The sequence below is a fragment of the Aotus nancymaae genome, unplaced genomic scaffold (genome assembly GCF_030222135.1).
Source record: "Aotus nancymaae isolate 86718 unplaced genomic scaffold, 86718_ANA_hifiasm-v0.15.2.pri h1tg000099l, whole genome shotgun sequence".
NCBI lineage: Eukaryota > Metazoa > Chordata > Mammalia > Primates > Aotidae > Aotus > Aotus nancymaae.
Window position 1 is genome coordinate 8,757,042 of NW_026988514.1, and position 26,589 is coordinate 8,783,630.

Consider the following 26,589-nt stretch of genomic DNA (forward strand, 5'->3'; position numbering starts at 1 on the left):
ATATCATCATTCAGCTGAGCAGCTGGAGGAAGGCGTTCACCAAGAGAGTGCACCAGGGCTACGAGAGAGTGGTCTGGAGATGAGGGTCAGGAGCTCAGTTCTGACCCTTTGAGTTGGAGAGATGCTGAAATGGTTCAGAGTCATCAGTGTGTAATTGGGGCCTGGAGTCTTGAGCCTGGCAGAGAAGGAAGGGGAGGGCTTCAGGCCTGAGACCAGAAGAAGCAGTGGGGAGGAAGGGGACTTCTCTCTGACAGCTGCCTGTGCTCCTGGCGGGGAGGGCTCAGGCCATGCTTCCAGCTAAGTGATGAGGATGGAGGCCTCATTCTGGTGGGGCGGGGAATCTGTATTTGTTTCTCATGCACCGTGTACCAGCCGCCATGCTGGGTCCCTGGTGTCTTTCAGTCCATGGTTACTGATGCTCTGAGGAGCGGTCACCTTCTGCATTTCAGTGTGCCTGTGTCCTTCCCACAGCCATGTGGCTCAGTGGTCACCAGGCTGGGCCCTAAACTCCAGCATGTGTTCTCAGGGGCTGGCTCAGGTGTCCCTTTGGACAGACATAAGCTGGTCATCTGGTCAAACAGATGCCTGTGCCAACCTTGCACACTGCAGGGTGAACCTGCATGGGTGTGTGTGGTATCGGCTCTGGTGGCGCAGAGATGCACCACTGTGACCTGCTGGGGAGGACCACAGGAAGCAGCATCGTGGAGGGGGCGCTTGAGCTGAACGTGATGGGTGAGCAGGAATGGAAGTGACCACCCTGCAGGATCTCCTGTGGGTTGCCACGTGTGGATGGACTGTGGGGACGGTGTGGGAGCTGCAGGGAGCTGTGGGAGGGGAGGCCGCAGCACAGGAGCAAAGGCTAGGGGACAGCCTAAGTCCCAACCCTCCCCGTGCAGGGCGTGCTGTTCTGGCCAGCTGGCAGACCATCCCATACTGCGCTGGAGGGGCAAATGCGGACTCAGGGAGGCTCTGAAGGCACAGGTCCTCGTGGTGATTTCAGGATCACAGGCCTAAGGGAGCTATGGAAGGGGGCAGTTTGCTCACAGGTGAAATACTGGGGTTCTTGTGAGGAGCAGATGAGTTGGGGTATCCTCCCCCACTGAGCTGCGGTGTCCTCCACTGCCATGGCCTAGCCTGAGCCCCCCTCACCCCACAGTGAGCACAAGCAGGGCTACACCCATGGGACAGTGAACCCAGCCCACAGAGTCTCAAACAGCGTCTCTCCTTGACTTTTCAGAATGGAAGAAGGGAGTGCGGACCTGAGAAAACGAATGTCCCGGTTAGAAGAAGAACTGGACCAGGAAAAGAAAAAGTACATCATGCTGGAAATAAAGCTGCGGAACTCTGAGCGGGCGCGGGAGGACGCGGAGAGGAGGAACCAGCTGTTGCAGAAGGAGATGGAGGAGTTTTTTTCTACCCTAGGAAACTTGACTGTTGGGGCAAAAGCTGCCAGGGCCCCAAAGTAAAAAGAATGGCAGAGCTCACTTCTGTGCCACATCTGCTGATCTCCAGCCATGCTCGGAGTCAGAAGCCTCTGAGTCTCCGGAGGGGTCAGGTGCTTCAGAGCCAGCTGGAGAGAGAGAGATCCTGATACTCCTGTGGGGACTGTCGGGACCCCACACAGACCAGGTGGGATCTAGATGCTGCTCCAACCGTGCAGCTCCCAGTGAGGGTCAGAAGGGGACGGTACCAAGAGCAGTGCTTAGCCCTTACCCAGGAAATGTCCCCCATGGCCACAGAAATGGAGGGCACCCAGGATCCAGGCAGCTGCCGGCAACAGTTAGCTTTCTTTATTAAATGTGCTCACAAAGCATGGTGCCTTGCTACCTGGCTCATTTTTCATGCCACACAATACAGGGCTTCTCGGGTGACTGCTCCTGTTTCTCCAAGGGCTGGGAGCACCCTGAGGCATGCCCGTGGGTGGAACAGCAAAGGCATCCTGAAGTGGATATGAAGCCCCCAAGGGGCAGCAGCCTTGTGCTTTCAGCTCTCTTGTCTGGGCGCTGAAGGTGGGACGCCTTTCCTCACTCTCCCTGCCGTCAGCCTTCTGGACCTCTGCAGCTAGTTTCTGTCTTAGAAGGTCCCCTGGGCCTTCCACCATGGCCCCAGCTCTGCTCCAGGGCCACAGCCTGAGTGGGCGCCCAGTGCCGGTGCTGTGCCTGGACGAGGTGTGGGCAAGTGTGGCCACCCTGCAGGAGGGCTGAGCCAAGGCCATGGGAAGTGCCTGTTCCTGGTCCACCAGGTGCCCACGCCTCACCCTGGACCCCTGCACGGCTCCCTTCCAGATCCCCCTTCCCTGCTGTTCACCTCCCTCCTCTAGTTCATCCTCAGCTTGAAGGCACCATTAGGGCAAATCCCTCCAGAAAGCCTTTCCCATCCACAGGGCACCCAGGCCAGGCCCGGCTTGGCTGGAGCTCCCGGGCTGTGCTCAGGAGGCAGTGCAGCAGTGCCTCTGCGCTCAGTCACCTGTTCCCCTCACGGTGTCCGGATGTGTGGCTGGCCCCATGCCGCCCCTCAGCAGTAACCTGTAGGGGTTTGTTCGGGGAGTGGTGGTCACCAAAGCGCCCAGCTTCTGACCACAGGCCCTAGAAATGTCACTCAGGCCCAACCAGCCCCACCCTAGAATCAGGTATAAACTTTGCCTACACAGGCTGATGCTTCAAATGCCAGGGGCTCAGTGGTCCCAGGAAATGCTGGCTTCCCACCAGGCAAGACAGGGTGGCTCCCACAGTGTGGCCAGCTACCCACCGTCTCCGGGCAGCTACCAGGAGGTAGGCATCTGCCTGGGGCCCTCAGCAGCATCGAGATCTGGGTGCTGGAGCTTGGGAGGGGCTGGGGAGAGCGGCGTCTGTCTTTGCTCAGCTGCTGCCATGGTGAGCCAGCTGTCTGGGTGATGGGATTTTCCCCTGGGGTTGAGATGCTGCCCTCCCCTCTATTCAAGGAGAGAGAAGAGAATACGAGGTGACTTTGAGTCCTCACAGCAACCCAACAAAGTAGGAAATTGGCCCTATTCTCCGTATTTAGAGGAGAAACTGAGGCTTGGAGAAATCAGGTGGGTACAGAGGTGCGTTCTGATGACCCTGTTGAGTTTTCTCACCGCAGCCCTGGAATTCTGATTTTGACCTGGAAAGAAAATGCCACCAGGCTATCAAAGGAGCAGAGGAGACTGAAATGGGTTTCCCATGATGAAAGGAAGCTTGTCTGGCTCAGCCACTAATCCTGGCAAAGGCTCAGGCTCCTGCCGAGTTTACAGTAGGGATAGGAGCTCATGAACGCCTGAGCCACGTCTGCCACCTGCTGGCCCAGTAGGATCTGCAAATGCAGTTCTTATCTCAAAATGAATTGAAGTGACTCAGTTCTGTTTTCCAATCTCTAGGTAACCAGCACCAGGCACCTTGTCTGCAAAACATCTGACTTGGCTGTTAGGCACACTGAGTGACTGAGGCCATAGGGGCTGGTCGGTGGGGGGAGGGGGAGGCTCTAGTATCCCCACCCCAACCCCCTTCTCTCAATTGAGTTACATTTGCTGAATCTGTTCCCAAACTGACAGATTCCCACTGTGCTACTGTAATGACATCATTTAATATGAAGTAGACCCATGAATTATGAACATGAAATGGCAGGGAACTGACTCATTGAAACCCTGGAATGCTTTAGACAGACTCAGTAGAAGCACGCTGCTAAAAAATGTTCTCAAATTAAGTATGGATGAGTGAGACATGCAATAGCGAGAAATCAGCTGAACCTGGGATTCTGCTTCCGAACACTTCAACAGTGTCGTAAAACTTGTGTTCGACTTTAAAGAAATACTGGAAATTGTGAATGTCTCATACCAAAAAAGAGTTGGCTTTTATTAAAAGAATAACATGAATGTACGTGTTCTTTAAAGTTAAAATACAATTTTAAGGGTATGTGTGTGAGAGAAACAGAAATAGGAAGAGAGAAGAGGAAGATTCCTTGTCTTAATTGGCTTTTGAGTGATGGACCAGGACTGAATCATATTCCTGAAATAATTTTGGAATGGAACTCATATATCCATGTTTCCCTGGTCTGTGGGTAAAAATGGGGTCAAGTTACAACAAGGTTTCATGGATTCTCTCCCTCTCCTTTTGATGCAGCACCCCAGGGCCCTGCAGAGCCCGCCTCATATCTTAAGTAGTTCTCTCACGGTGTCCTGAGTTCCCAGCTAAGTAGCTGTGGCATTGACACACACTGCTGCTGCCTCTCTGTACTCCTGCCTCTACTAAGAACCCCCACCCATGCCAGGATTGCTGTCCTTTTCTACCAGCCACATTGTTACTACTTCCATCTCCCACAGCAAGCCCCGTTGAGCACAGGGGCCTCACAAAGTGTTGCAGTCTGTGAAGAAGCTGGTAGGACAGGATGGGGTCATGAAAAGCCCAGCAGGAGCCAGATACTCAGGGCCTGTCACCCCTGGTGAGAGACTATTTTTATTCTAAGGAGATAGGCAAGTATTTGAAAGCTTTACATTAACTCACATGAATTGAGTTCCATTTTAATAGTGGAAGGGGGCAAGGGAGAGCTTTTGAAAGATGGAAACTCTTGAGCATGTCTCTACACTGCTGAGCTTGACCCAAAGGATAGGGAGAGAGTTGCAGACAAAACTGCAAACATGCTTACCTTACATGGCGTCCCAGGAGCTTTTGAGCAGGAGATGCTTTTATTCCCATAAAGCTGCTCAAGCAGTAAAGCACAGCAGTTTTCTTTTTCTTTTTTTTTTTTTTTTGAGACGGAGTCTCACTCTGTCACCCAGGCTGGAGTGCAATGGCGCGATCTCAGCTCACTGCAACCCCCGCCTCCCAGGTTCAAGCGATTCTTTTGCCTCAGCCTCCTGACTAGCTGGGATTACAGGCGCATGCCACCGCACCCAGCTAATTTGTTTGTATTTTTAGTAGAGACGGAGTTTCAACATCTTGTCCAGGCTGGTCTCAAACTCCTGATCTCATGATCCACCCGCCTCAGCCTCCCAAAGTGCTGGGATTACAGACGTGAGCCACCGCGCCGGGCTAGTACAGCAGTTTTCAAGCGAAGGCCCTGGGGCCCACTTGCCAAGATGTGGATCCTGCCCCACCACATGCCACAAGCTGGCTTGATGACCCCACTCCAAGACAGCTAAATCTCTGTGCTATCTGGACATTGGGTCTTAAGACAACCCAATGGTTTCATAAATCCCAAGCCCCTGCACTCACCCCACAGCTGGTTAAAAAACTCACCAGGTTTGAAAACTGGCAGCAGCTGGACCAAAATGCCTGGTAGAGATGCATTTTTCTGTAATTATTTCCTTTCCCTTCTTTCAGTGAGCTTTTGATAAATGTCTGTCCTGTGTGCTAAAAGGAGACAAGGGGCAGCATCTGGGTCATGGGGAGCTGAGGAGTAAAGCACGTCCCTGCGCCCAGGCCTGGTGGTGGCAGTAGCCGTGGCCGTAGGGATGGGGAGCCTCAGGGTCAGCACGTGGGTTCATTGGTTCCGCTGTACACTGGAGCCAGGGAGTGAGGCGGCTCCAGGTTCTAGAACATCTTTTCCTTGCAGCACATCAAATGGAAACACAGCCTTTGGTTCACATCACTCTTCTGAGTATGTTTGCCTAGAGACAGAGCTCCATTCAAACAGACACGAGGGACAGCTGCTTGAGGAACCTGCACACCAGGGTGCTGAACTGATTCTGGTGCCAGTCAGGATGACCGTGGCAGCCAGCACTCACCGAGCGCTCGCCAGCCTTGGCCGTGCATGCACATGCTGAATCCTCCCAGCAACACTGCCAGGTGACATTAGGCTTCCCACAGGACAGATGACAGAGCACAGCCCCAGAGCTGAGGCACTTGCAGGCAGTGAAGCAGCCAGTGAGGGCAGGATGCTATCTGGGTATCTGGCACCAGAGTCCATGCCCACATAACTGTAGTATTACAGTGTTGCATGCAGTGTCCTTATGCCACACTTTGAGGGCCATGAATATTGCATTTTCAGAGGACAGAGATGGTGTAAAAGATAGGCTCTAGTCATTAGCTTACCCAGCCCACCATTTATGGAACACCTTCTCACCAGGCATTATCTCCAGTAGGGCAGCCTCTTCCATCCAGGGGACCCCAGAGTGAGGCATCAGAAGATGAGAACACAGGATGCTATCAAGTAACAGTAGAGGCATGGCTCAGCCAGACTGACACTTGTCCGAGGTGACCTAAATTCTGTCTTGACTAAGCTCACCTGGACCTGCATGATCCCGTAGATCTCAACTCTTCCAGGACCCTGCCCCATAAAGACACATGTGCCTTTGGCTTCTCCCTTTAAACTCCTCAGTCTACCCCTCACTTCTCTCAAGACAGTCATGATTTCTTCTTTACATTTCCAACCAAGTTTTCCAGTCCTTTTCACCACCTGCTTTGCCACTCACTCACTTGAATTAGGCCCCACTCGCACCTATCCAGGTCTAACGTCTTCCATGTGGTATATACAAGAGGAATCTTTCCACTATCTTCCTCTGTCCACAAAATGATGCTAACAAATACAGTGCAAGGGCCATACAAGCAAATGACGCAGACCTCACAAGGAAAGAAACTACCAGATTGGAGAGGTCTACAGGCAGGTGAGGGAGCACACCCATATTTCCCTTCCTCCCACTCCTGTTAAGTTGGGAGTTGATACCATACCTGACATGCATTCTGTCATGGACACTTCAAACTGAGATATACAAATTGCAAAACACATTGCATGTTTTTCCTTGCACCATCTCTTGTGTGCTGCCCAATCGCTAGGGCTCACAGCCTTCCCCCAGCTCCAAACCCTAATCTTGGCGACTTCACCTGTGTCACGGCAATACATCTAAATGAGTCCCTCTCCTTCATTTCTGCGGCTCTCACCTGGGTATCTTGGGCTTCAGTCACCAATCTCCACACCTCCAGCCTAACTGAATTTGCTTCTCTTGGCAGTGACGGCCCTAAAACAAGGGTCGGGTCATAATACTCCTTTTCCTCCTCACAAACTACCACGGGTTCCTATCACCATCAAACTCTTCTGGGTAAAAACATCAGACCATTCCTCATGTTTTCAGGTCGGATCCTCAGCTTGTTTCAATTCCAAACCACAATGTGTCTTTCCTCCATTTCTCCCTGTGCCCACACCAAAGCCAGGCCATTCCTTACTGTTTGCTCATGCACTCACTTAAATCTGCTTGCCTTCCCTTCCCCTTATTTATGCCAAGGCTCAAAATGCAGCTTCTCTGTGAAACCCCTCTCATTTCCTCTAATCAATCCCTGTGGCCAGGTCCTTGTTCTTCCATATACACCATTTCAAGGCTCTGTCATCCATTTTCTATTTCCTGCTCCCAGCTTCCAGCTCAGGTGTTAGACCTATGCTTCCATTAATTAATGAAATAATTAGTAAAGTACAGGTTAGACAGAAACCTAAACTTTACAAAGCATATTTGAAATTATCTTTTGGTTTCAAATGAAGTCCAGAGAAATACTGGTCTATAACCTATAACAGCTAAAAACCACAAAATCACTACAAATCAATCTTCACTTACATCAAGTTAATACCTTTTTAGGAACAATACTTAAAAAAAAAAAAAGTACCTAAATGAACAAGGATGAATTACTCTGCTATACAACTGGTGAAAATGAAAAAAGTAAGTTTATACTCAACACTCTTGACACTTGCTTTTGCCACCCAGTTTCTCCTGGGAGGCATGTCTATGACAGCGATGAAACAGCTCAGCAGCCACAGGCCGCTAGAGGGCAGCCTCTTCCTCTCCGCTCAGAGAAGGGCAGTGTGAGTTCAGGTGAGGGCAGAGACAGCACGGTACAAGGGTCATCTGGAGCAAGAACTGAGCAAGATGGAGTGGTGTCATCACAGCGGCTGGAAAGCTGCAAACACTCAAAGCTAAAATCTCTTGCTTGTTTTGAAACAGACCCCAATTTTAAGTACTTATTTTTGCCAAGAGGTCATGATGGTTGTTCTCTCACATGTTTACCAAGAACTAGGTTAAGGGCACTGAAGCAAAGTTTCTTTTTTAGATAAAGTTTATCCAGCAATTTCAAACACCAAAAATGCAAGACCAGATAACCAGGGTGATAGTTTAGGCTCTTCACAATCTGTATAAAATCCAAATCTGAGAACCAGCCCTAGCAATACCCCTTTTATCCCAATCCACGGGCAATCCTAAAATTGCCAAGAAAAACTACCACAAACAGATTGTTTTCAATGAAAAAACTCTTAATGTCATAACTTTCATACCACTTTTTTCTTTTTTATTTAAAATATTATAACCAATTGACAAACTAGATAACATTGTTTACATTCCAGTGGTGCATGTTTAATGACTAGGGCATGAATGATGAAAAACCACAATAATGATCTCAGCATTCCCTACAAAGTGCCCCATTTTGTTTTGTCTAGAGGAGAGGGAACAGAACACGGGGAAGGAGAGGAATGAAGGAGGAATGGCATCGCAGAGGGAGAAAATCAAATGTCAGTTATCATACTCAGGTTTCCAGGTGTGACACCCTGTTGACCAGGATAAACTGTAATGAGAAAATAGATGTCACAGTCCAGGAAGACACCTAATTCAGTCTAACTTCATTATTCAGCTAAAAGATTTAACAGCTTCTCAAAAATATACCAAATATTGGGCCTACAAAAGTAATTTATTTCTTCGTAAAATTTACTAAGATTTACTCCTTTTGTAAAATGTAAAGAATGGACTGATATCACGAGCAGGTTTCTACTTACAAAAACAGTAAGAATGTCAACAAGCACATCTAACACAATTTTCCAAGATATACAGTGAAAGATTTTACACGTGTCTCTTACTGATGTAAGGTATATACTTTACATACTTACTGGTATTGTGTCAACATTGGCTAAAAAGGAACATTTATAATTCACACTCAGTAAAGATCTAACAGTCAGGGCAACAGCTTACTTGGGAAAGCATAGAAAATTAGTGTGAGGTAGTTCAATAAAAACCTAGTTTAATTTGTAAGTCATTGAGAGAATAGAACATTGTGCAAAATTAATCCACAGGTAATGTTTCTCAAAAGTTTCAGTAACTAAGAGAATCGAAACCAGAAATGGCCAGAAAGTGTTACTCTTACTAGACTCTCCTTAAGAGCACTTAATGAAGAGCAGTCAGTTTGAAATTAATTAGGACTTTTGTTTTCCTTACAAGTTTTCTAACCGTACCCCAAACTATACATTTCTGCTTCAATGCCCTTTACCTCTTCATCTTTCTTGCTAGTAAGGAACAATTAGTTTCCTTTGATTCCGGAAAAACCTAAGAGAGATCAGTAGAAACACAATGCACACAAAAATGCAACAGGATACGGAGAGGTAACATTTAAGAGGGCTGCTAATGACAGAATGGTGGTGTTTGGTTTTTCTGCTGGTAAGAGAAGTTTACTGGTGTCATGGGGCTTCATGCATCCACTCTACAGCTAATGTGTGACTAATGAACAACACTCACAAACTACAACAGTATTTTTGAAAACATACTATGTTTTAACCTCAAAATGTTGTGCAGGCTAGTGCCTAGGCAACACTAAGAGTTAAGTCTTCATATGTGTAACAGATACTGGCCAAGAGTGTCAACCAAGTCTTATCTGTAACCAAGGAAAGAGCTTCACTTTCCCGCTGCTGATTTCACTATTAGACACTGATGTCCTCTTCCCTCCATCTTTTAGACAACATAGCAAGATTAGCATAGAACAGAACAATGACAAGGCTGGCAGAGAAGAGAGCTTCTTTGCATACCGTCAAGCTTCTCTGGATTGTTAAGGGGGTTGCGTGTAGGCTTCTCATTTAAGAGGCTGGTGTTTCTCTTCGCAAGTCTGGTATGAACACACTGTGCCTTTACCAACTTGGAAGAGTGTACACCAAGAACAATCAGCAGCCAAAGGTACAGGACACACTGAAAACTGTTCAGCAAACAGTAGGACAGAGTTGAGATGCTCTATTTGCATAAAGTATAACTAAGTGAGCCCAACAACACAATGGTTTTACAAACGGCCAGTATATATTAGAGGCTAAGAGAATAGTAACCAGGAAGACACGGGTAAAGAATTAGCATCGCTTTCTCAATCTATGAGGATGAATAATAAAAATCTTGGTCAAAATAACTGTCTGAAAGTAAGACAGTGAGTATATTAAATATAAAAAACTGAAAAACCAAAATTACAGAAGAAAGGGGGCTTCACACAAGTACTACCTGATAGAAATGTTATATAATTTCTCTTGGAAAAAAAAAAATGTTTAAGCTGCTTTAAGGATCCCAAAATAAAAAGAACCAATACATACTTAGCTTCACAAATTTAAGAGGAAAATTGTATTTAGATGTACTAATTTAAAACCTAGGGCACACATTTAACAAAGAGACCTTGTATTTAGGATATAATTGTTAAGTATCTTAGTTTATGCTAAGTAATATGAGTTTGTTTTCTTTGAATTGAACTGATGGTTGGCAAGCGGCAGCTGGCATTTAAAACAAATGATACAGTCAGACACGTTTTTCCTTCCTTACTTAACCAAAAATCTGTATCAACAGAGATGGCTTCTCAGAAATCAAACATAAAATATGAGATCTGAAAGCATGTCTGCTGTGAAAGTGCAACCGTGACATAATCTATCTTACAGAAAATAAAGCTAATTGTCAAATTAATATAAAAACATTCATTCTCAAATTTCTGCTAAAATTGTGAATCCAATCTTTCCTGTCTACAAGAGGTGTTATAGTCTTGTTTAATTTGCTTAATCAAATTAATTTAATTTGCCTAATCAGATTAATTTTCTAATACAACATGGTGCATTAGATTTGCCTAATCTAATGCACCATGTTGTGTTAGAAAAAGAGAATCATGACCCTAGATCATCAAAAGCAAATGCCATTTCAAAGTATATAAAAAGGCTAATGTATTTTAAATATTGCACATTAACAACGATCTAAAGTATCCCATTCAAAAAGACTTCTGCACTAAATATATGAATAAAATGCCAAGCAAACTTTCATGTTGAGCCACACCTGTTCTTGCTCCTGTTGGTCACGAATTCCAAAGGGCTTTCTGCCTAGAACCTTGCTGCTTATGTGAGAATGCATTCCCTAGTTCACTACATGAAATCCCTCGTTCAAGAAATAATAAAAGGTGCCTGGGTCTATTATAGACAATGTATTTCATAAATAACGAGACTTCAAAGACATTTTACTTAGGCAAAATTCAGTTATAGAGAAATAATTCTGTAGATATAAAATGTAAACAGTTAACATACACTTGTCAGGAGCAGCACCATTCTTACACTACTCGACATCCACATCGTGTGTTATGTTGAAAATCAGGTATAAAAAAATGAAAGACTCAGACTTAATAACCACCATTTATGCCTGCTCTGATCAATGTGAAGAAACAGTCCTTAGAAAATGATATCCTATATATGGCTGTGTGCTACTTGTAAGGTATCTTGCTGAGTCGAAATGAGGAAACTGAGGCCAGTGAGAAAAAATGAGAATCCAATTTATTCAGCTCTCGGGCGAGGTTCTGTGGTCCAGGAAGGGGCCAGAGAAGTCGCAATGGGCTTCTCAGGGCGTGGGGTTTTATAAGAAGTGGAGGTAGTTGATTGGTTATTGGGGAAACAAAGAGCAGACAATTTTATTGGTAAGGAGATTTGATTGATTGTTAGGGAAACAAAGAGCAGACAGTTTCATTGGTCAGGAGGAGTTGAGATGCCAATGGGGTGAGTAGCCATTGGTAGTCAGGCGGGGCTAAGGAAACAAAGAGCAGACAGGTTCATTGGTGGGGAAGTTTGATTGATTGTTAGGGAAACAAAGAGCAGACAGTTTCATTGGTAGGCTGACTGGCTGGGGAGGTCAATGTTAAACTGCCGTTGGACAAATCTCTGGTGGGCTTTTTAAATTTTGAAAGGGTTGAGTGAGGAATGCAGGAGTGGGCCTGTGGAGCCTGCATGGAGAGGCCAGATAGGAGTGTGTGTGGGGAGCCAGCATGAAGAGAGATAAGTGTGTCCATTTGGCTCTTCAAAGAGGCAGCCGGCCTTACACTACTATTTTCAGATGAACGGTATATTGCTCATTTGAAACATCACCTACACAAATCAAGTAGGCTTTGGAACCTCCCAGCAGCTAGTATAAATACAATTATGCTACAAGTAGAATCAAATGGCCAGAAACACCAGAAGAACTGGTGCTCAACTGACTGACACTCCAATAGGAAACCGGAAAGGTCCAAAGGCCCGAGGCTGCAGGAAAGGGAAAGACCAGACTCTAGAACACTGCTGGGACCTACAGCCTGAGTGGATTAACTCAGTGTATACAAAAACAGGCTCATCGCTAGTAGAAGTGAACCATCTGTTTATTTGCATTGAAATGTATTATTCATGAGGTATCCTCTTGACTTTATGTGATCATAAACTTTGAGCATGCCACAAATTTGCAGAATACACCATATTCTTTTTACTTGATTTCTGTTGGGTAGGGTGGGGACATAAGGTGGTGGTAGACGCCCAGCATCTTCACAGACATGCTCTGAGTTATTCTGCCACTTAGATGATGGGCTTTTGCCAAAATTAAGTAGGATTGCCTACCAGTTCTTGTAACTAAATTAGGATTGGCAAGTAGCAAATATTGGAGGTCTCTTAACACGTTCATCATTTACAGTAGTTATTCCTGAATATAACTGGCTACAAGTTATTTTCCCTCACTCCTCTGGGGTTATTTCATTGATAGGCATATAACCCTGAAGGATAGTATCATGAACAAAACATCTGAAATAAAATCTAATAAAAAAACTATAAAAATCTTAAATAATTCATGATATAGGCAAGTCATCACATAATAGTTGCTTTGATAAACAAAATCTTACAAATTCAGTTAAAAAAATCAGCAGCATGAGATAAAGCAAATATGCAAAAAATTTAAACCGTGATAAAATAATTAGGTTTACATTATACAGTTAATTACAGCAAAAAATACAATACAGTTTTGTTGCTGTTTTGAAACACAACTTAGGTTTTAAATTACATCACTTGAAATTAAAAAAAATAAACTACTACAAAATGAATTCTACATTTTTTGAAAAATTACTCAAAAATAAGACCACTGAATTGTTTTCAAAGTAGTTCTATCAATGACTAACCGACTCCCCGTCCCTCCCACCCCCGCCCAAGGCCCAAGTAGTCATCTACAGCAGCCCAGAGGCCCAGCTGATGCTTCTAGACTGCTGTCTGTATCCGAGGCCAAAGTCGGATCTGTTGACATTGAAGACACATCATTGACTGACGACGATGACGATGGATGCTGAGAGCCATTGATCACTGCTGCACCTGTGCTATGAGAAACAAAACAGCAAATCAGTTGCAGACAGTTGCAGATCGAGCTACTTGCACTGCACTGACTGCCTCCAGTGGTAATTTTTCCTCTTGGATTTAGAAGGTTCACTAAAAATAATTGCAAATGATATCCAACACACTAACTTAAAAACACTCTTCATTGACAGCTATGAAGTGAGAATTCTGAAAATGTCTAGAAACGTGGAGTCCTATCCTTTCAATGAATGTGTTTTTCTGTTTAAGACAAGAATTTTACATCTAAGTCACATTTAGAAATTGTCATGCAGCAAGATCCATGAATGGGCTTCAGGGTACGTGTAAATACTGCTGATAATACATGCAAAGCTGTCTGTACTGTCTTTTTTGGACAGAGGATCTTAAAGGACTGTATAACTACAAAAGTTAAAAACTACTTCCCTACAAAAAAGTCTTCACAGTGTCTCACTAAAAGAAAAAAATTAAAATGATTCAAGATGTACTTCTGGCACATCTTGTTTTAAAGTAAATGCCAAGAAAAAGAATAAAATAACTTTAATTGGAAGGAACCTTAGTTCACTACCCCAGTTTACACGAGGTTATGTCACATGCCGGCATCACTCAAGTGGCCTAGTTAAGTAAACTTGGGTCTTCTTATTTCTACTCTAATACTTGATAAATATAAATATGGATTTATTAAACAGATAAAGTAGGAGCAAACAGTTTCCTTTGCCAAAAGTAATACACAACAAGCATTTCCTAGATTTTAAAAACTAATAGGAATACCTGAGCTAGAGACAGAAATCCTCTCAAGAGGGTTGGTTTAGGAAAGGGACAGGAATGACTTACACTAGGGGATGGAGAATAGTTAAATGTCACTCATGCACTAGGCTGAGTACTTTTGAAACACATGAATACTAAATAAGGATCATTCCAAATTTGAATAATGTAAGTTACTTAAAAGTTCTCAACAATACATTTATGAAACAAAATCAATGGTCTTCAAACTGAACACTGAACAGAATTTCCGAGGGTGAGGTTCAGGCACCCAATGATGCTGAAACCAAATGGGCTGAAAACCACACTGCTCCTGAACCCAGCACCTGCGTTTGAGATCATCCCTCCGTTCTGTCCAGAAGAGCAATAGAGCACTTCAATATGAAAGGTCCTCTGCTAGCTTTTCTTCAACTACAACAATAAAATAGGCAATGTAGTGTGAATAGGAGAATCTTTAGGGAGGGTACTGGGAGACAGAAAGGAATGGAACCACAAGAGACAAAGTAGGTGATGGGAGCTGAAATGGAAGAGAAAAGCAGGATGAGCATCTCAAGCCTGAGAGATGAGAGGAAAAAGACGTGGTAACCTCCAAGACCCAAGAAAGGTCCATTAGCTTCCCAGTCAGAGTGAAACTGAGATAGCACATTCTTTTTAGTCTGATCAATACTTGAAATGAGCCTTTTCTGACTGAACAGTATATCTGTGTCCCATACATAGTAGACAATGGCTAGTTTGTAAGACTTATACTGAAACATTCAAACCATAAAAGGGCTCCAACATATACAATTTTTATATATGCCTCTAGTTCAGGGTCTTATTATTTTATCCAAATGTCTTAATTTGATAAAAATTAACTTTAACTTCTAAATGCACTGTTAACTTTTGAATCTAAAAATCAAGTACCTATGGGGAAAAAAGGCACTTGTTTTCTCTTTAAAGTAATACAGTAAATTCTCAAATATCTGAATGGTAATAATATGGAAAGTATTTATTCTCGGGTATCTAAGTCATTCTTCTCTCAAGTGAGTCTACACACTCAAGGCAGGCAAACTTACTTTACTATTAGCCAGATCAAAATAAGATAGAAAGGCACTCAATAGGGAAGAATAATAGAATTCATTTTAAAAATCAAGTGGAAATGGTACTGTGGTTATCTGATATTTTGATTTACCAAACACTATTCCTTCTGTTTTAGTACATAATTAAGAGCTGAATATTTTTATAACAGCTCAATAACACTTGCTAACACTCTTCTTTGCAAACTGTAACTGAGAATACAGAAAAAGTCAAGAAACCTTAACTCCTATCCTTTCCACTGACTTATTTTGCAACCATAAGCTAGTGTTGAACTAGGATTCAAATTATTCACTTATAAATTAAAAACAAATACAACTACTCTAACTCATGAGATTATTACATTTACTCAAACATCTGGCACTCCAGCTATGCCACTCACTTGGATAGTAGTATGCTAAAGTATAAAACTGTCCCACATAAGAAACTTTTCAAATCCCATCCTCCATTATGAACAATTCAGTTATACTACTACTATATAGCAATACAAAGCTAATTAATTACACAAAGCATTTATAATAGAGCTTTAAATTTGTTATAAGTAAACTGTAGAGAAAAGGCCATTTCCAAAATAGGTAAAAGCTGTCAAAACCAATTTATATTTTCAACAGGATCTATACTATAATCTGGAAGTCTGCATTCCTGATCAAAGATTTAAAATATACAACTCTAAAATGTATAACCAAAAATGTCAAAGCAAGCCACAAAAAATGACTTAAACAATTATGTTTAGTATACAACGTCACTATGGTTTAAAAAACCTTACCCATATACAAGATGCTAGATTCAACCTCTATTTTTTTCTTTGAAAGTAAAAGGTTTCTGAAGAATTAAAATGGCATAGTTTTACTTCAAAATCAAGACCTATTTTTTGAAATACTACTCACTCTTCAAGGCTCAGCTTAAATTTCACCTCCTTCATAAAACTGTCCTAACTTCTGTAGCCAGAGAAGTCTCTGCTGCCAGCCAGACACAAAATGGGAGGCTGAAAAAACCACACACTCTGAAGATACTGTATCAGTTCATCTACATAAAAGATTTGGAATCTTATGTTATTTCAAATTTCTGAACTTCAGTTTCCTCATCCATAACATGTATGCAATAATCCTACACCTTGGGGTCCTAGGGGCTGAATGACATAAAGTATATAAACCACTACTGTCTGTCATGTGGTATGTACTTAATATGTACGTTACCTGCCATTTAACTTTTCTCTTCTATTCTTTATACTTTTAGTTGTACTAACATTAAATATAAGATCAGCTTATGATTTTTAAAAAGGTTTTAACTCTTACAAATCCAGTTTTCTTCTTATAAAAATAGTACTTTCTAGTGATGGTTTTAGTATTACTGCCTTAGTTCAACAAATCAATAATATTAAAAAGAGAAAGACAGCAACTTCGTATCACATGTACTAAATTTTGCAGTAACGCTTTTATTTATCCAAAGTAAAGACTGTCAAGATCACAGAAAGGTAAGTATATTGAATTTTGAGAAGTTTCTTCTTTAAAGATATGGCAACAATGCCAACAAAAAGTTTTTAAATGTCTGTTCTTCAACAGAATGTCAGTGTCATAGAAAAAGATGTGCATCTCATGAATAGTCAGTTACTGATGTATTAGTATAATGTATTAGTAGAAAAGTCTATCAGGGCTTTCAAATTTCACCACCCAAACTAAATTTCCTTACACTTATTAAACCTGGAATAATAATGGTTTTGTAAATACGGGAAGAACTGCAGGTTTCAGGTCACTGAAGATTACAACACAAAAAGTAAACTGTAATCTTAACCACGCTTATATTGTAACCAACCTAAAGGAGAGGGCTGCCCCCGTATAACTCCATTCTTGGTTCTCTCCTCCAGGTCCATAACTTCCTTATATATCAATTCTGCAAAAGAAGCAAACAAAAATAAACTTTTCAAAGTCTAAGAGCCAATCTCACAATGTATGTATGGTTTAAGTGGAAATTTTTATACATGTGAAGTACTTCAAAATGTGTCCTTACAATGACAGTTAAGTGTCAGTCTAAGATTCCTAAGATTCAAAGATGTTAATTAATAACAATTCCTTGACACTCAACAATGAATCATGTTGAAAGGAAGTACTAATCTTCCCCGTAACTACTGTTTCTGAAGTTGGTTTGAAGGTGCTGGAGTTAGAAGCTTTTTCACCCCACAAGCAACTTGTACTACAACACATCATACCACATACCATTCTGTACTACAATCTGTCTCAGTGAGGGCTTGAACCACGTTTGTCTTACTAACTTCCATTTCCTGAGTCCTGGCATAAAGCTTGGTGCACTGTGGGTACTCAACTAGATACATGCTAAAAAGATTTAAATCAGAGTGTGCAAAAGCTTCTTTAATCAGAATGAAGATAAACACATTTTCATTAGAGAAAAAGCAGCAGGTAAGCTACATTTCAACTCCTTATGAGTAAAAGCATGGTTATCACTTCCAAGAATATTTCTCCATGGGAATCTTTTTCTCTTACCAGGCTTCTAGACAGCAAGTGGACCACTGTGACAGCTATTGCAATGGAAGAGAGACACTGGGAGCTGTTCTGCTGGTATTAATATATGCACCTCCTACCTACTTAAGGTTATTTTTTTTTTGAGATGAGTCTTGCTCTGTTGCCCAGGCTGGAGTGCAATGGTGCAATCTCGGCTCACTGCAACCTCTGCCTCCCTGCAACCTCTGCTTCCTGGGTTCAAGCAATTCTCCTGCATCGGCTTCCTGAGTAGCTGAGATTACAGGCAGGCACAACCACGTCTGGCTAATTTTTGTACTTTTAGTGGAGATGGGGTTTCACCATGTTGGTCAGGCTGGCCTCAAACTCCTGACCTTGTGATCCACCCGCCTTGGCCTCCCAAAGTGCTGGGATTATAGGTGTGAGCCACCACACCTGGCCTACTTAAGGTTTTTAAGTAGACATTCAGACTCACAAGGCACACCACACTTAACCTTAATGGTGGATGCCACATCACCACCATTTATCTTCTTCTTTGGGTCAGGGAATCTTTTGAGAATTTTATGAAAGTAGGCAACCCTCTTCTGAGAAAAATGTACAAACAAAAAATGTTGCATCAAATTTCAAGGAGTCTGTGTAATTCTTGAAGATTAAAATTCTGATGAAGAATCCCTGATTACAGAGTATTACAACATTTATATAGGCAATAAGGTAAAATAAGTGAATATGTTGGAATGAACAACAACTAGAGATAAGTTTGCTTGGTATAGTAACCTTGGGCTTGGAAGGAGAAAAAAAGAAAGCACTGATAAAGGAGAGAAGGCATGGTTTTCTTCAAAGAAACAAAAAGCCATGATAAACATTCGAAATAAGAGGATTTTTAAAGAGAGAAAACAGCGATCTTCAAGGAAAAGGCACAAAGGAATTAAGGCAGAAGAACCAAAACGAATTAGGAGTACTAACTAGGCAAAGCCATCTGTAGTTAATGGCTTTGGCAATTAATTTTTCTTTTGGCTATGAGCTAAAACTCGTAAGTAGATCTTGAAAAGGCAGTCTGAGCAATTACTGACATGCACCTGGGGCTAGGAGTAAAGGATACAGAATAAAGGTAAATGTTTTTAAAGCAATCAAACCCCCCAAATATATTGTTATACAAATGAAAACACTGTATTTCACTGATTTTAAGATGTACTTTTTCAGTTTAAGATCTCTGAAATTGACTACATCTTATAATCAATGGTGCAGTGCAATTCACAATGTATTCTTTTTCTTTGTGGTACATAATGGTGTGCCTGACAATTGCTGGCCTATTAAGAGTCTATGATCAACCTAGACAACAGAGTGAGACCCTATCTCTACAAAAAAATTTTTTTTAAAAATTAGCCAGGCTGGACGCAGTGGCTTAAGACCTATAATCCCAGCCATTTGGGAGGCTAAAGCAACAGGATCACTTAAGCTCAAGAGTTTGAGATCAGCCTGGGCAATATAGTAAGACCCTGCCTCAAAAAACAAACAAATTAGCCAAGTGTGGTGGATCACACCCGTGATCCCAGCTACTGGGGAGGATGAGGCAGGAGGATCATTTGAGCTCAGGAGTTTTGATGCTGCAGTGAGCCATGATCATACCACTGTACTCTAGCCTGGGTGACACAGTGAGACCCTGTCTCAGAAAAAAAAAAAAAGATTCTATAAAATACCTTATAGTCTATTGTAAAATAGTCGAAGGTAAAAATATCAGGTTAATGGTTTCATACGTACTCAGTAAAGAGCTACATCTTTATATATAGGTATTACATATTCAAATCCACCAGACTCTACCCAATTTTATTGTTTTATCATTCTTTTAACTTTTGTCATGGGCTCTGCTAACCATGGGTTTCTCAAAGTTCAGAGAAAATCAATCTCAAAATCTCCTCAATTTCTATGACAAAAGAATCAAATTCATCCTTAGCAAAATAAATGTACAGATGGGTCACTTATTCATGTTTATACCTCTCCAGTCCCCTCTGCCTTCCCAGTATTTAGAGACTCAATTCTTAATAACAGGTCTTCTGCCAGATGAGGTAAAATGCAGGAGGCAGTGTGGGGTGGGGGCAGTGAAGGGGGAGTGATTTACTTACAGTCACATAGTTACAAAAGTGGTCAAAACACTGAAGGAAACAACATAAATGGAAGTTAAAAGGGACCCGGCCCACATGTCCCAAGGGATCTTTTGAAGAAATATTTGCACATTTCCATGACTATCAAAGCAATGTTAATTTCAGCCATATTCATAAAACAGAATAAAACTACTATATTAGATTTACCAATATTAAAAATTAACCCATTCTGTTGGCAAAGGTGAGGGTAAAGAGAGACTCTTATATACTATGGACAGAAGTGTACACTACTACAATTTCTTTGGAGAGTAATTTGGACATAACCAAAAAATATCCTTTGGCTTAGCACATCTCCTAGGATTTTTCTCCCAGGCATGTTCTCATATGTGAACATGAACACAGCAGAGTTGTTTCTAATAGCAACAGACTGGACACAATTTAAATGCTCATCAAGAGGGAGCTGCTATGGAAAGTGTGACACATTCATACAGCAGAACACTAACCACTTATTAAAGCAAGCAAGGCAGATATGTGAACCAAAAGAGAATAACCTTCCAGATATTTGATTATAACAACAAAGCAAAACGTATAGCATACACCAAACACAACCATATGTGATTTTAAAAGGGTGGAAGAGAGAAGTGGGAGACACTGAACACATTTGTATATTCACATACCATAGATAAACATATGAGAGAGCACTAATGTGTCTGTGTCTAGGGTGAGAAACTTGGGAACTTAAGATTAAAGAGGGAAGGGGAGAGAGATCCAAGATGGCTGACCACTAGCAGCTCGGGATAGTAGCTCCTAGTGAAAGTGCAGAGAACGAGAGGACGCCACACTTTCAGACGAATTTTTGTTGCTCACGGACCAGGAGATTCCCAGCAGAGGAGCCCCACGGGTCCCTAGCGCGACTCTTGTGGCCAGTGCGGCAGTTCTTGGTGCAGAGTGAGCGGGACTGGGTCCCCTTTTGGCTGATTCCTGGGCAGAAAAGCACCATCGATCTTAACACCGCTGTTTTGGCTGGAGCAGTGGATTGCTCAGATTTCGGCGCTGGGAATCAACAAGTTCGACATCCACTTAGAAACCTGATTTGAAAGTTGGAAATCACAAAGACGACAGGCAGATAAATTTACAATCATGGGAAGAAACCAGCGTAAAAAGGCTGAGAATACCCAAAATCAGAATACCTCCCCCTCTACAGGTGATCACAGTTCCTCATCAGCAACGGAACAAGCCCTGATGGAGAATGAGTGCGTTCCATTAACAGAAGTAGACTTCAGAAGGTGGATGATAAGAAACTTCTGTGAATTAAAAGAACTTGCTCTAACCCAATGCAAAGAAACTAAGAACCTTGAAAAAAGGTTTGACGAAATGCTAACGAGAATGGACAATTTAGAGAGGAATATAGGTGAATTAATGGAGCTGAAAAACACAACACAAGAACTTCGCGAAGAATGCACAAGTTTTAACAGTCGAATTGATCAAGCAGAAAAAAGGATATCAGAATTTGAAGACCAACTTAACAAAATAAAACAAGAAGTCAAGATTAGAGAAAAAAGGATAAAAAAGAATGAGCAAAGTCTCCAAGAAATACGGGACTATGTGAAAAGACCTAATCTACGTTTGATAGGTGTACCTGAATGTGACGAAGAGAATGAATCCAAGTTGGAAAATACTCTTCAGGAGATTATTCAGGAAAACCTTCCCAACCTAGTAAGACAGGACAATATTCAACTCCGGGTAATACAGAGAACACCACAAAGATATTCCTCAAGAAGACCAACCCCAAGGCACATAATCGTCAGATTCACTAGGGTTGAAATGAAGGAGAAAATACTAACAGCAGCTAGAGAGAAAGGTCAGGTTACCCACAAAGGGAAGCCTATCAGACTTACAGCAGATCTCTCAGCAGAAACCCTACAAGCCAGAAAAGAGTGGGGGCCAATATTCAACATCCTTAAAGAAAAGAACTTTCAACCCAGAATTTCATATCCAGCCAAACTGAGCTTCAAAAGTGAAGGAAAAATAAAATCTTTTGCAAACAAGCAAGTACTTAGAGATTTTACCATCACCAGGTCTGCCTGCTTTGCAGAAGCTTCTAAAAGAAGCACTACACATATAAACAAACAACCAGTATCAGCCTTTCCAAAAATATATCCAGCTAGCATCAAATGGCAGTATTAAACTCATATATATTATTAACTGATATAAAGTCAAAACCCATCAGTACGCTGTATGCAGACCCATCTCACATGCAACGATACACAAAGACTCAAAGGGAGAGTGGAAGATTTACCAACCAAATGGAGAGCAAACATAAATAAATAAATAAAAAGCAGGAGTTGCAATTCTCACCTCTGTTAAAATAGACCTTAAAGCAACAAAGATCAAAAGAGGCAAAGAAGGACATTACATAATGGTAAAAGAATCAATGTAACAAGAAGAGCTAACGATCCTATATATACACCCACCCAATACAGGAGCACCCAGATACATAAGACAAGTTCTTAATGACTTATAAAGAGACTTAGCCTCCCACACAATAATAGTGGGAGACTGTAACATCACATTGTCACTATTAGACTGATCAACGAGATAGAAAATTAACAAAGATATCCAGGACTTGAATTCAGACCCGGAACAAGTAAACTTAAACATTTATAGAACTCTCCACTTCAAATACACAAAACATACATTCTTATCAGTACCATATCACACCTATTCCAAAAGTGACTACATAATTGCAAGTAAATCACTCCTCAATAATTGCACAGCATTTCATACCTAAATGAAATATTGGTTGGCTGCATGTTTGTTATTTTCTTCCCTTATTCCTTCCTGTCTCCATTGTTAAGCACAATTACTGGCATAAAAGAGGTTTTCAATTCCCATTTTTAGACTGCATTCTAGCCTGGGCAATAAAGCAATATTCCCGTTCTCTCTCCCTCTTTCTCTTCCTTTTTCTTCCTCTTTTTCATTCTTTTTTTCTTTCTCTCTTTCTTTCTTCCTTAAAAAAAAAAAAGAAAGATTTTACAACCTGCTCTCTCTGAAGTCTGCTATCTGAGGGCTTCCTGAAAAAAAATAAAATAAAAATAAAGAGGGAAGAAGACTTACTTTCCAACTATGTAAAAATATTATTATCAAATTTCAGTTATGAATTAAAAAGTCACGAATTTCTCTAGCATAATAAATCACCATAAAAAAACCAGAGGTTCCTTCACAGTTTCCCTCCAAGAATCCGATGAATGTACCTTTCCACTCTTCTATTGTGTGTTCCCTTTCATCTAATTGCTTGTCAGGTATCTTTGGTGGTGGCTGAAAGACACAAGGCAATAATAATTGCGTCAGTATGCTGGGAGTATTTTAACTCTTTTTAATTATTTGAAATACCAGCCAGACAGATGACTTACAAAAATATATCACTAGACCAAGACTGATCAATCATCAACTTTCTTATATAGACAGAATAGTTTGGGAAGACTCCTTCATTGCAGGAAAAAAAATGTTTAACTGTCTTTTTCTTTTCTTCCAGCTCTTGAAATTGCCACATTTTATTTACATCATAGATCGTAGAATTCTGTTTTCCTTTGGATACAGTAATTTGTTTTATATATAGCTGAGTTAGGATGTTCCCCCAGAGCATTCAACATCCTAGTTCTCTGGTTAGGTATCCAGGCAAGAATGCAAAAAACAGTGGGAAGTAACTTTATTTTGTTTAGGGGGGGACTCGAATATGCTCATAGTTTATTTAATGTAGTCTTCATGAAGAAACAGAAAATCATCATCATGTACCTACATTTTTATTTAAAATTGAAAGGTATCTTCCAAACCTAACTTTAATTCTAACTCTAAGAATGCAATGTGTTATATAAACATTAAGAAAAGAACTTACAGCTTCTGCTTCAGAAGGATCATACCAGACATTGATGTACAGGTGCTGGAGAGCTTCATCTACAGAGATCCTTTTAGATGCATCTATTACCAGCATTTTGGATAACAAATCCCTTGCCTGACTGGCTGCAAATGTAATGATGTTAATGTACATATATTTGTAAAAGTTCTCAAGTTATTAATCAATTTCAGCAATTTGACATTTTTTATTTTAAAAGCATATTTAAAAAAATACTATATGTTACATGCGATTAAAATATATAAAATTAAATATAAAATATATAAAATTAAAGAAAAAATAATAATCATGGTAATTAAGGGATGGAACTACAGATGATCTGATGTGGAGAAAAGTGAGAGCCATCGGAAGGGAGGATAACAGAAGATCAGTTAGCACACGATTCTAATCCTCAATGTAAGATAGTGCTCAGCAAGGCAGCAGCAAGGGAAATGCAGAGAAGAGATTCCACAGATGCAGGACTGGGCTGGGCCTCCCTCACCCCTCCCATCCCCTCGCTCCATGAATTAGAGACCCCCATTTAAATATTTTCAATTTATATCTATTAGAAGAAAATAAAAGAGGGTCTATCTAGATATGTGTATATATGTGTGTGTCAAAGAAGTAAATATATATGTGTATAAATGTATATATGTATATATGTGTATACATATATGTGTATACATGTGTGTGTATATATATAGATAGATGAGAGAGAGACAGAGAGAGAGAGAGAGAGAGAGAGAGAGAGAGAGAGAGAGAGAGAGAGCTCCTCTTTTTTTGAGACAGAGTCTCACTCTGTCCAGGCTAGAGTGCAGTGGTGTGATTATGGCTCACTGCAGCCTCTACCTCCTGGGTTTAAACCATCCTCTTGCCTCGCGCCCCCACTCCCCAGTAGCTGGAACTACAGGCATGTGCCACCATGCTAGGCTAATTTTATTTAATTTTTTTGTAGACATGGGGTCTCACTATGTTTTGTTTAATGAAAGTTTAAATAATGGGAATGAGACTGGGCAGAGTGGCTCACGTCTGTAATCCTAGCACTTTGGGAGGCTGAGGCAGGAGAATCACTGAGGTCAGGAGTTCGAGACCAGCCTGGCCAACATGGTGAAACCTCATCTCTACTAAAAATACAAAACAAATCAGCCAGGCATGGTGGCAGGCACCTGTAATCCCAGCTACTCAGGAGGCTGAGGCACGAGAATCACTTGAACCCCGGAGGCAGAGGTTGCAGTGAGCTGAGATCGTGCCATTGCACTCCAGCCTGGGTAACAGAGCAAGACTGCCTTAAAAAGGTATGTGAGGGTTGGGGGGCTTTCATCACTGCAGAAGAGGTCGAGGGAGGATGCTGGTAGTGCTGGGGTGGGCCCTGCCAACACATGCTGCTTCAGCAGGGTGGTGAGGGATGTTTATAGCCAAATGGGCGATCCAAAGTGTCTCCAACAGTGGGACAAGCACATTCAGAGGAGAGGCAGGAAGCAGGGCACAGCCTGCGGGTGGCAGCCAGGACCGGGAGCTATGTGGGAGTGGGGAGAGGCAATCCGCAAAGAAACCCAGAGGCCCAGTCACCCTAAGGAGCCTGTGTTCTCTTTCAGGCAACACTCTCATCTCTAGAAGACTCATGACCAAGGGCTAAAGACTGCTGAAGCCAGTGACTTTTTTTTTTGAGATGGGAACTCACTGTGTGGCCCAGGCTGGAGTGCAGCGGTGCAATCACAGCTCACGGCAGCCTCAACCTCCCTGGTTCAAGTGATCCTCTCGCCTCAGCCTCCAGCACAGCTGGAACCATAGGTGCAAGCCACCTCACCCAGCTAAGTTTTTGACTTTTTGTAGAGGTGAGCTCTCCCTATGTTGCCCAGGCTGGTCTCAAACTACTGGGCTCAAGTAATCCTCCCACCTCAGCTTCCCAAAGTGCTGGGATTACAGGCATGAGCCACCCCACCTGGCCTAAGCCACTGACGTCTTAAATCAATATTGACCTCTCACTCACCAAACTGCTACTGTCCAACAGAGATACGGAATGCCAGCCCTGCGTGGGACTTTCATTTTTCAGTCACATTTTCCTAAAAAGAGAAACAGGTGCCTGCGGGAGCCTTCTGGGAAATGCTGCCCTGGCCACCCGGGAACCATGAGCCCTGCAGCCCCGGTCCCGCCTGACTCTGCCCTGGAAAGTCCTTTTGAAGAAATGGCCCTGCTGAGGGGTGGCTGGCTATGGAGACAGAGCTCCATTCTCCGCCGCTGGAAGCGAAACTGGTTTGCCCTGTGGATGGACGGAACCCTGGGATACTACCATGATGAGACAGCGCAGGACGAGGAGGACCGTGTGCTCATCCACTTCAATGTCCGTGACATAAAGATCAGCCAAGCGTGCCACGATGTACAGCCCCTAGAGGGCCGAAGCCGAGATGGCCTGCTCACCATGAAACTACGGGAAGGCTCCCGCCTGCACCTATGTGCAGAGACCAAGGATGATGCCCTAGCATGGAAGACAGCGCTGCTGGAGGCAAACTCTACCCCGGTGCGCATCTACAGCCCATACCAAGACTACTACGAGGTGGTGCCTCCCAACGCACACGAGGCCGCGTACGTCCGCAGCTACTACGGGCCGCCTTACACAAGCCCCGGTGTAACGCACATGATAGTGCGGGAGGATCCCTGCTACAGCGCCGGCGCCCCTCTGGCAATGGGCATGCTTGTAGGAGCCGCCACTGGGGCAGCGCTTGGTTCGCTCATGTGGTCGCCCTGCTGGTTCTGAGCCCTGGGACTCAGAGCACTGGTCCCTGCGCTTATACTGCTAGACCCCTCTTCCTCCTGGATCTCACCCTCCACCATCCAAGCCCTGTCCCACTTTGGCCCTATTCTCTCCATTAGTTCCTTCCAGGTTTGGACCATTCCCCCGACTCCCTACCTTCACTTCCCACATGGGAAGAAGCTATCATCCCAGGTACAAACA

The 26,589-nt window shown here is 42.6% G+C and overlaps 2 protein-coding genes and 1 long non-coding RNA gene across 3 annotated transcripts in view; 2 read left to right on the forward strand and 1 right to left on the reverse strand.

Annotated features, from left to right (window-relative positions):
• ARHGAP22 (Rho GTPase activating protein 22) overlaps positions 1-1,813 on the forward strand; it is a 224,306-nt gene extending 222,493 nt beyond the window's left edge. The window contains exon 11 of the mRNA XM_064370060.1: positions 1,238-1,813. Within this exon, the coding sequence (XP_064226130.1) occupies positions 1,238-1,466 (229 nt within the window). The 3' untranslated portion in view covers positions 1,467-1,813. The remainder of the gene's footprint in view (positions 1-1,237) is intronic.
• Positions 1,814-13,299: 11,486 nt separating this feature from the next.
• Positions 13,300-23,721, reverse strand: LOC110569400 (uncharacterized). The gene is made up of 4 exons (XR_010340094.1): positions 23,640-23,721; positions 22,999-23,062; positions 16,984-17,061; positions 13,300-13,343 (listed from the first exon to the last, which is right to left on the reverse strand). It is a non-coding gene; the product is annotated as an uncharacterized LOC110569400 (long non-coding RNA).
• A 2,026-nt stretch (positions 23,722-25,747) lies between these two features.
• LOC105709182 (pleckstrin homology domain-containing family B member 1-like) lies at positions 25,748-26,589 on the forward strand. Its single transcript, XM_064370073.1, has one exon. The coding sequence runs from the start codon at positions 25,765-25,767 to the stop codon at positions 26,389-26,391; it is 627 nt and encodes a 208-aa protein (XP_064226143.1). The 5' UTR covers positions 25,748-25,764; the 3' UTR covers positions 26,392-26,589.